This window comes from Mizuhopecten yessoensis, unplaced genomic scaffold, assembly GCF_002113885.1.
Source record: "Mizuhopecten yessoensis strain PY_sf001 unplaced genomic scaffold, ASM211388v2 scaffold8335, whole genome shotgun sequence".
Taxonomy (NCBI): domain Eukaryota; kingdom Metazoa; phylum Mollusca; class Bivalvia; order Pectinida; family Pectinidae; genus Mizuhopecten; species Mizuhopecten yessoensis.
In genome coordinates, this window is record NW_018407496.1 from 689,137 (window position 1) to 699,925 (window position 10,789).

General features: G+C 35.8%; 1 protein-coding gene across 1 annotated transcript; it reads left to right on the forward strand.

The window, feature by feature from the left end:
- Nucleotides 1-16: 16 nt before the first annotated feature.
- On the forward strand, nt 17-7,517 carry LOC110455622. Its single transcript, XM_021505832.1, has 5 exons — nt 17-96; nt 3,059-3,440; nt 4,840-4,970; nt 5,733-5,972; nt 7,483-7,517. Exons 2-5 carry the CDS (start codon nt 3,208-3,210, stop codon nt 7,515-7,517), a joined length of 639 nt encoding a protein of 212 aa, XP_021361507.1. The 5' UTR covers nt 17-96; nt 3,059-3,207.
- The last annotated feature ends 3,272 nt before the right edge of the window (nt 7,518-10,789 follow it).

Consider the following 10,789-nt stretch of genomic DNA (forward strand, 5'->3'; position numbering starts at 1 on the left):
ATAGCGGATGAAGTGATAGTATTTGCCGGAAGCAGCTAAAATTCTAATAAGAAAAGATAATCGTATCCCTGAACTTACGGAATATGAATGACAAAGGTAAATGATTTCTTCTAGGCGTCAAAATGTAATATTTTTAATTAATTAATAACGCATTAAACATTTTATTACAAATTAAATGTTATAGATATGCCAAAGAAAGGAAACGCGTATACTATACTTTCAGGATAGCTTGTAGCAGTTTGCGATGACCAAAGGGAGATAACTGTTGAGAAATAGGCCTACTGTACATGTATTATAATATATATATATATATATATATTTGTCTGGAGTTACAAAAACAACTTTTTTTTCAAAGATAAACTTCAAAGTCTTAATGTGGCAGTTATAAATGTGATTTTTTTTGTGTAAATGTGAAATTAGTACTTTCATCATATCTCTTGCAGCTTAGAAAGCTATAGAAATATTAAAATCATAATTGTCATAAAATGATTTGATTGATATGATCACGGACTTAGATAACAATTCCGTGATATGATGCAATAAACTATCACATTTAAAGTTAGCCATGCGGCGAATGCTCACAGGGTAAAATATTGAAATGTTCATAGTGTAGCAGAACTGGACTGGGTTGTCGATGACAATTGTATTTATATACGTATAGCTCAGTTGGTAGAGCGTCCATCAAGAGTTCGGAGGGTCTCGTGTTCAAACCCTGAACTGGCTGTGCATTTTTCAACTCCTTCTACATTTGGTGTCTGTGACCAACCCTTGTTTCAAGTTCTGGGTGAATGCTCGGCAAGGGGATACTCGAACCTGAGGGTTGTAAATAGTTGTGTCTTCTGGTGCAAAGACTAAGAAAAAGGAGGGGGGAATGTAGAGGAACTAGACTCACTCCCGGGTCGATCATTGGTGACCAGGTAGCTCAATTGGTAGACCATCTGTCTAGATCTAGAGTTCGGAGGGTCTGGTCATACATTTTCCTGTTCCTTGATTACAATCGATTACAGGATCTCTCTGATTTTGTAAACAAACTTATAAAATTAAGTTTTTGTGTGTGCAATAACGCCTATACCTAAATCAGAACCCTTGAATTATAATTACATCAAAAGGATATAAATAAAGTTATCCATTTCCTAAAGCATTCTTAACTGATACCAACACTCGCATGTGGACACATGAAAACTTAATTCCAAAAACAATTGCTGCTCTGCCAAAAAAAGATAATAACCATAATTTACTGCCCAGGCTAATTAACTCATAATTTATAATGTGATATAGAGTGAAACATGTAAACAAAATAATTAAATAAGTTTGTATAAAGCATGATGCAGGTTCCATTCTCCTTCTGTCTTAGTGTATCATTTTTTTACCTTTATTAAACAACTTTTGAATTATAACCAAGAGGCCTTGAGTGTGATGATCTTTGGTCAGTAGCATATATGCTGGTGCGAAGGACTAAGAAAGGGTGTCTATAAGGCCCTTTTTTGGGCCCCGGTATATTCAGATTTTCACCTCCTTATTTTGTTTATAGATGTCCTATTGTATATCATGCGGAAAAACTATGGTAAAACTTTGACCGAAAGTGGGTTTCTGGGGGTACCAAAAGGGGTATGGTAAATCACAAATATAGTTTGCTGTTTTCAAAATTACCTTAAAAACCAAAATAATATCGTTTCTGTTTTTGAAAACATGTATAAATTAAACAAGCATATGTAACGGAATGAAAAATGACAGAAGTTCAATCGTCACTTAAAGATTGTTTATATGAAACGAAGGATTATGTCAGGGGGGTCTTTTCGGTCATTTTCAATTGAAAAGTAATTTGTTTTCTCAATAATTTCCTTTCTAATTAATATTTTGACTTGATATTTACAACTTCACTCATTTACGTAAACTTACATAAATTACATATTGACTACATACTTTCCTTTTGTTTTGTACTGAGTTGTGGCTTCTGGAACACATCTCAAACTTGACTTTTTCAAATATCTCTTAATTTTAAGTGAATTAAAAGGTGTATGACAACCTTTATATGCTATAAGTGTAAGATATCAATTGTTAGTATTGTATATTATATATATCATATAATATTTGCTCAACACCTGTGGCTGAAGTGAGTTCCAGGTCCTGATTTGTTTTTTTACTTATCAAAGTTAACTTACAAATCAAAAATGGCATTTGCCACCACAACTACTGTAAAATGATTGATTTAATATATGAAGTTTGATTTGCTGGTAATTTTAAGTCTCCTAGCTTCAAGGAAGGTATCTGCTTTAATCGTTAAAGTTAACCGATTTCATTGTTTTATCAAATGTTCTGCCTATATTTCCAATGTTTATCCGCTGATTGTACATAAAATGCATTTGGGGATTAGCATGCAACTTGGCATAGAGTTTCTTTATATGATGATATTTAATTTGTGAAAGTTTACTTAAAAACACATTTTCCTGTGATTCAGAGTACAAGGACCAAAGTGCATCTCCTTGCCTAACACCAAATATTTCCTGACAATACTAGCCTACATGAATGTATGTAGATTAAACAGGCTCAGTAGAGTATGTATAGTAAGTAGTAAGAGTGGCATTTGACATGCTAAACTGACCAAACGTCAGATAGTTTATGCTTTGAAAACCCAAAGAGAGACTAAGTTGTTCGTTCAAGTTAATGCTTGTAATTAACAGTTAATCCTTTTGTTAATTTCATATGGTTTGTTTGTTACATTCAATGCTAGCTGTTACTCATATTATTTCTTAATTACTTTTCTTCCCTTTTTGTTACATTACATTTAACATGCCATCAGATTTTATTTTGGTATATACGGTATATACCCAAAAAAAATGGTGCACTTTGCATAAATCCGCAAGCGGTTTAGGCAAAAAAGTGCACAATTTATTTTCGGTATATACCGTATATACCCAAAAAAAATCTTGGTCATTTCTTAAGTATATATATGTATCTGTTAAAAAAAAAATCTATATTCCATATTTTATGGCCAAATTTTTAAAATATGAAATCTTCAGAAAGGTATTTATGAATTTGTCTTTTCTACAATTTACAGGAGATATAGACTTAGGAAAAAGTTGGTATGATCTGAAAACTGAAAAATCACAGAGACTGGATTCCTGATTATCTTTAAAACGATTTAAGTCATGAAATTTTATGTCCATGTAAGTATGCACTGACCTCAACAGCGTGTCTGTCACCACAATGGCACAAACGAAAACAGAAAATGTCAGCCACCCCATGTTACTTGACTTTAATGAAGTTTTAGGAGAACATCTTTACAGTAAGGTACTTGAATCATGTAGATGCGAGTATCTTGCTCAGAAGATCACAGGAATATTACTAGAATGTGGAAAGGAAGAAGCCTTTCATTTGTTGGAGGATAAACATTTCCTTGGGACAAGAATCCATTTGGCAAAAGAGACTTTGAAGGAAAGGTATGTTGAAACATAAGATATATGCAGGCTTTAAAACAACTGTTATCTCCATAAATGTGATAGCTGCTTCTGTTGCTGTAATTTATTTACATGTGTATATGTGAATTCATAGCCACAGTTACATCATAGTTCCACACCAAAATAAAGCAGCATGTAATATGTAGTATCAGTGTTGCCACATCAGTCAGTTACTCCTAAATGCCATTGGTTCAGTTCAGGGAAATGTAAAACAATGTATTCCATTACCAAGCTGTCAGCTATAGATGAATCTTCTTGTACACAGGTCAACAGGTATTTTGTTTTGATTGTTTTCAGGAGCATCCTGTGTTTATGTTTTTTTCAGGATACAGTACTGTACTTTTTACGATACATTTGACCTTAGAAGCACCTTACGCTTTTAAACATTGGGAAATTTGAACAATTTCAGAACCTAGCTTCCAGAAATCTTAAAAAGTAGCCTTAAGGTCATACATAAAATATTTGATGTTTCTCAGGTTACCCTACCTACCCAATTTTTAGCTCACCTGGCCCAAAGGGCCAAGTGAGCTTATGGCATGGTGCAGGGTCTGGTGTGCGTCCAGCGTCAACTTTTTACTTTAAACAACTTCTGAATAACCAAGAGGCCAAGGCTGATGATATTTGACCAGTAGCAAACTGGGATAAAGGGCTACCAAGTTTGTTCAAATGAATGACCTTGACCCACTTTCAACCTATGGTCCTTGTTCGACATTCAAGGTCACAGGTGTCATATGTTTAAATCTTTTAATAGGTTCTTATGAATCAAACACTGATATTCTGCCTGTAGCTGTATTTTAGTTCACTTTTAAGATTACAAGTGTGAGATTAATACCAGGTGAGCGATGCAGGCCCATTGGACCTCTTGTTTGTGCCTACCCTAGACTGTTTAAGGCAATTTTCAAAGAAGCACTGTTAAAGTCAAGATCACTCTCCTATATAGACCATATACAACTATTTGTTAAAATGAAACTTATTACGTAACTGGTACCCACCTACCCTAAAAAAAATCCATCATGTTACAGGAAACACATTTTTTTTTGTCTAATGGACACTATTTTACAAGTACCTTGGTAAATCAGTAAATATGGTGAAGGGATGGAACACTCAGACCTGAAAAGGGATAGGGGACACTTGTAAAGGATGGGTGTTTATTAGGTTAGATACATTCCAGAACTTTCCAATGCAAAATAGTGAGATCAGTTGAAGGTTTCAGTGAGGTTTGACAACAAAATGTGACATGTTTTCTATTAACTAGTGAGAAATTTGTGGAATATTTAAAACAGAAATAAAATTGAATTTAGGTAGGCAGGATCAGGTTCTAACCCTCCATGAATGAGGACAGGCATGTATACCTGTAATATAAGGTTTTTCTCTATTGTAGTGGATCTTATATAGTGGAAAATGAATCAGTCAAGGCACTTCCAGCTTCAGAAATTCTTCCCACTGCTGTGTCTGATAAGTTATTTGAAAAAGTCAGTCAACTGGAGCCAACACTATCTAGTCAAATCACAGGTAGGTGCTTTCTTTAATTGGTATACATGTACATTTGTAGTACATTTCTCTAACCATCATGTGTGACTTGTTACAAGCAGAAGATGTGATTTTAACAGATCTATATACAAGTTTTCCTTAAAAAAAATCAGCACTAAAATGGACAGGCCCCAGTAAAATCGCTCACCCCTACATATTTAAACTTGACTTGCCCAGTCTTTGATATGATAAGGTTCAAATGTGACTTTATGGGTGAATGGGTTAGCTCAGGAAAATCCTAAACTGATGTAGGAAAGCATTATTGGGGTAAGGAAATATCTTATGTTTCAGAGCGTTTACTTGTATTTCTTAGCAATGCTTTCTTATGGAAAATCTTAAGGAATTGCCTTAAGTTAAGGAATATTCATAAAACTGTGGCCAGTCATTATTTTCATTGATTTTAAGCCTGTACAGACAATTTTACGTGTGATAAATTTGCCATTAACATGCATGTTAAATCAGTGATATAAAACCATATACATCTTTTGTGATATTTAGATGGGAAAATGGAGTTTTATGAAAATATATAAACAAAATTAATTATATTGGCTATGTTTTTGATCTCCTTACCTAAAACTTGTATACAGGTACAGATGTGATTTTATGTATTCAGCTTGCTGCTGTTCTGAGTAGTTAAATTTTGTAATTGATCAATAAGAGAATCTATACAGGTGGAGATGTTACGGTATACATGTGTATACAGGCTTTTTATTCCTCTTGTTACTTATGTGTTTTGTCTTTTAGGTATGCTACTGGAAACAGAGTCTGTGGAAGTGGAGCTGATGCTACACAATGCCCAGTTCCTGAAGCAGGCTGTAGAGCAAGCAGTACAGTCACTGACAGCTGCGGAGGCTGAGGCAGCTGAGGAAGTATCTGATAATGACAGTGATGAGGGATCAGACTCAGAAGAGTCTGTAGGAGACCAGTTATTTGAGGCAGTGGAAAACATTTACCCAGATCCTGACATAGCTTCAAAAATTACAGGTTTGTTAAAACTTTAGTCTCGATGAACGAAAATTGATATTTAGCTTCACAACAATTAAGTTATCATACTTTTCCAATAGATATAGTCCTCCTGTTAACCTATTATTTTTTCAACTTTTTCTCATTTGCGTAGCTAGTTTTGTCATTATTAGCTCACCTGGCCCGAAAGGCCAAGTGAGCTTATGCCGTGGTGCGATGCTGTCGGCCGGCGTCAATATTTTACTTTATTAAACAACTTCTTCTTAATAACCAAAAGGCCTAGGGTGATGATATTTGGCCAGAAGCAAACTGGGATAAAGGGCTACCAAGTTTGTTGAAATAAATTACCTTCACCAATTTTCAAGGTCACAGGGGTCAAATATGTTAAAAACTTTAAACAACTTTTTCTGAATAACCAAAATGCCTAGGGTGATGATATTTGGCCAGTTGCATGCTAGGCTGAAGGGCTACCAAGTTTGTTCAAATGAATGACCTTCACCTATATTCAAGGTCACAGGGGTCAATTGTCTTAACATAAATTTAAACAACTTCTTCCGAATAACCAAAATTTGCAGGATAATGATATCTGGCATGTAACATGATGGGATGAGGGGCTACCAACTTTGTTCAAATGAATGACCTTCACTCATATTCAAGGTCACAGGGGTCAAATATGTTTTAAAACCTTGAAACAACTTCTTTTGAATAACCCAAATGCCCAGGGTGATGATATATGGCCAGTAGTATGCTGGGATGAAGGGCTACCCAGTTTGTTCAAGTGAATTACCTTCACTCATATTCAAGGTCAAAGGGGTTAAATATGTAAAAATCTTTAAACAACTTCTTCTGAATAACCAAAAATCCCAGTGTGATGATGTCTGGCCAGTAGCATGCTAGGATTAAAGGCTACCAAGTTTGTTTAAATCAATTACCCTAACCTGTATTCAAGGTCGTAGGGGTCAAATATGTTTAAAGTCTTTATACGCCTTCTTTTTGAATAACCAAAGGCTTAGGGTGATGATATTTGACCAGTAGTGTGCTTGGATGAAGGGCGACAAAGTTTGTTCAAATAAAGGATGTTCAATCATATTCAAGGTCACAAGGGTCAAATATATTTAAAATCTTTTAAACGACATCCGTTGAAAAACCATGCAGCCCAGAATGATGATATTTTGCCATTTAAACATACTTGGATGAAGGGCTACCAAGTTTGTAAAATTAATTACTTTGACCTATATTCAAGGTTACATGGGTGGGTCAAAAATGTTTGAAAGATTTAAATGGCTTCTTCTGAATAACCAAAAGTCCCAGAATGATGATATCTGGCTTATACCATGATTGGATGAAGGGCTACAAAGTTCTTTATAACCTTTACTTATATTTAAGGTCACAGGGGTGNAGGAGGTTGTGGAAAACTGTAAGTTCTCATGTTAGTTGTGATTTGATGTCCAACAGAAATTCTAAGGAGTGTTAAGGTATCGGGCATTACAATATAATTGATGTTTTGTTTTTTGTAATATATCGATTTCAGCAACACAGCTTTACATAGACATGAAAAGTGACTAAGTTGTTAGATGTGGTCTTACAAGTTGTCCATGAAGTTGTAGGGAGATTATCTCCCCTTACCAAATGTTACCTTATGTACCGAGTAGAGTTTGTTTTACATGAATTTCACAAATTTCACAATGAAAAGATTAATTATTTAATTTATTGTAAACTTTAGATATAAATTGTTCATGCATTTGTATTTCTCTTGCATTTGCTGTTGTTTTATTTACATCCAGGAGAAATCCAAATTGGTTTAAACTATTGTACAAACAGAAATGATTGTGCATAAAATCCCTTATTTAAATGAATTTCAAAATTTAAATTAGAATTGGTTAATTGCAATTTAACAATGAGTTAACTTTGTATATTATAACGCCACTACTAAAAAACAAAACCAACAATTGTATTCATAAAGATTACAACAAACCTTAGGGACTTATTAAGATATCCACTAGCCGAGTCTACTACCTTGTATCTTGAAATATGAACATAATATACATGCGTGATTGCACATTTACAATTGGGTAATGGATACAATTAGCCTGTAACCTTTTGGTGATGCTTGGGGCCAAAAAGGTAGGAATTCAGTTTGGTCTAAGGTATTGTTGAAACATAAAAGTGGTGCATAAACCCCTTCAACTATGAATTTCAAAACTCAGAAAGAACTCATCTTTGATGCTTGGGCCCAAAAAGGTGGAAATCCAAAATTGATCTCAACTTCTGTTAAAACAAAAGGGGTGATGCATAAAACCCTATAATTGTATAATTGTATAATTGTGTAAATTAAGTTTAGTAAACAGAATGGATAACACCTCCTTTCACCTTGATTGGTAATAATCACGATTTATAGATCGTGGCGGTTTAAAGATTCACAAGGACATTCACCTCTGATGTATACCATAATGGATGTTTACAAGTAGCGTAAGGGACACTCAGAATTGGCAAAAATAAACAATGCCAAAAACATTGAAGTCAAAAAATAAATAAAAGAAAAAGAAAACACGAAAATGTGACAATTGAGCTGTAAATTTAGCTGAGTAGTTTTTGCATATCATTTAGCAAGCAAATTTATATCCTGAAAGAAGCGCTACCAGCATCGTGCAATTCCTTAATTAACTGAGTTTCATAATCATTTATATTATGCATTTAAATAGTTTGATGAATAAAAAGGCCATATCAGAGAAAGGTTTGAGGGCCGTGACGTCACCATCATGGACATATGAATGCCATTTGAGTTGGGATAGAATTGGATAAATTGGTAGGGTCAATATATTTTACATTGTGTGGCAATATCACTCTATAAGCCTGTCAAATGCAGTTGACATTCATACTCATATCCACGGTCCGTTCCTTGACGACCTCTTTTGGTAGTCCATTCCACTCGCTGATGGTTCAGTAGTACAATATAAAAATCTTCTTGATGGAGCGGAGATAAACTATCTCATCCCAACAGAAAAAAATAAAGAGCAAATGGTCATATATTTGGACTAATGGTCCAGTAGAGGATATGGACGAGACCATGTTGTGCCTGTGTTGTGAAAGGCCGTGTCATTAAACTGGTCATACTGTCGTAAGGTTGACCATTGTGGTTTCTTCAGTATGCTGAGGATACTGGTGTATCTCTGGCAGATCCTAACTATCCTGACAAGTCTCATGAAGAGGACCCAGCTTTTTTTAAACAATATTTTCGATGATTGTATCCTGTTTGTTTTTCGGATAATTACCCACACAGAGGCACCGCATTGAAACCTGTTGAATCATTCCTTCTTTCATATTCGTATATAACAAAGTGTTGCATTGGTTATCATCTGACTTGACTACCAGCTGAAACCAAAGACTCAACAGTACNTTTTCGGATAAGGTCCCACACAGAGGCACTGCATTGAAACCTGTTGAATCATTCCTTCTTTCATATTCGTATATAACAAAGTGCTGCATTGGTTATCATCTGACTTGACTTCCAGCTGAAACCAAAGACTCAACAGTATGAGCTGTGATCCTCTCGTCTCCAAAAAATAGATTGTAACCAACATTTCTCTTAGATACGGCACAGGGTCATGTTACAATCACACATATGCTATAATGATATGGGTCCCAACACACATAAACATACATGTATGTTGATGTGTGTTGTGACCCATATCATTATAGCATATGTATGTTTATGTGTGTTGTGACCCATATCATTATAGCATATGTGTGATTGTAACGTGACCCTGTGGATACGGGTTGTAATCTGTATCTGTATATACTCCAAAGAATGAGTTGTGTAACATGCGGGAAAGCACCCTCCACCCTATGACCACGCTCGACATTGCTGAACTAGTGAGTGCTTCCTGCAGGTGGGGATCGGGAAAATAATACACCTGCTGTTACCGAATACATGTATCGTTGGAGGCGACTAATGTAGGGAACCCCCTGCAGAATTAGGGATTTGCTTTGGTGTCCTCTATTTGGGGACAAAAGCGACCAAAATAAATCTGCTGCACCCATTGCAATATTTGGGATCTTTATCTTTCCTTCTACTTCTAACTACCTTTTATAACCTAGCGCCTTGCTTGGCGAACCTCACTTTTGGCTTTAATGTTGAGCATTTGCCCAGGTGAGGAAGGCAATGGGTTCTGTCCTCAGGCCGGGACATACCAAAGTCCTTAAAAATGGTAGTTGTTATTCCCTGCTTAACGTTCAGCATTAAGGGGAATGGCAGCAACTGGTTCACCCGTTGTCAGTATAATGTGACTGGGTGGAATGCTTTGCTGGGTGCCTTTGGCATGGTATTTCAGTAAGATAGCACTTTAAAGTCGGCATCAGATCCGCACTATCACAAGGTGGCAAGAACACCAACATACTCTGTCTCCTGCATACAAACATGCAAGCACGCATACACTACACACACAGAGGCATGTCCTTCAATGACCTTAGCTGTTAATAGGACATTAAACAAAATTAAACCAAACCCACGGTTATACTTCATTGATGGAAACGCTAGCTTTTCCAGAGATGTGGTAACCAATAAATATAACTCTCAATACAGCTTTTCCAAAGATGTGATATAACCCTGGGAGGCGTTCACTATTTAACCATGTCGAGTTTGTCAATGACTGGATTGGTACCCACCCGCTCGTTACATTTGGTGGCAGCGGTGGGATTCGGGGATACTTTGTCAGGCCGTCTTGGTGATTATGAAAGCTTCGTTGGTACACAGGCAGAACGAACGGGATTCCCTTGTCAAAGTCTCGGGATAAGACTTTTTTCGAAAGAGGAGAATAGTTTAGCAGCCAAGGACGGTA

Excerpts from the sequence above, each read along its gene's own strand:
- LOC110455622 (XM_021505832.1), top strand. The coding sequence starts at position 3,208 with ATGGCACAAACGAAAACAGAAAATGTCAGCCACCCCATGTTACTTGAC. Across the intron at positions 4,971-5,732 it reads ACTATCTAGTCAAATCACAG|GTATGCTACTGGAAACAGAG; the intron begins GTAGGTGCTTTC and ends TTTGTCTTTTAG. Across the intron at positions 5,973-7,482 it reads CATAGCTTCAAAAATTACAG|CAACACAGCTTTACATAGAC; the intron begins GTTTGTTAAAAC and ends TATCGATTTCAG.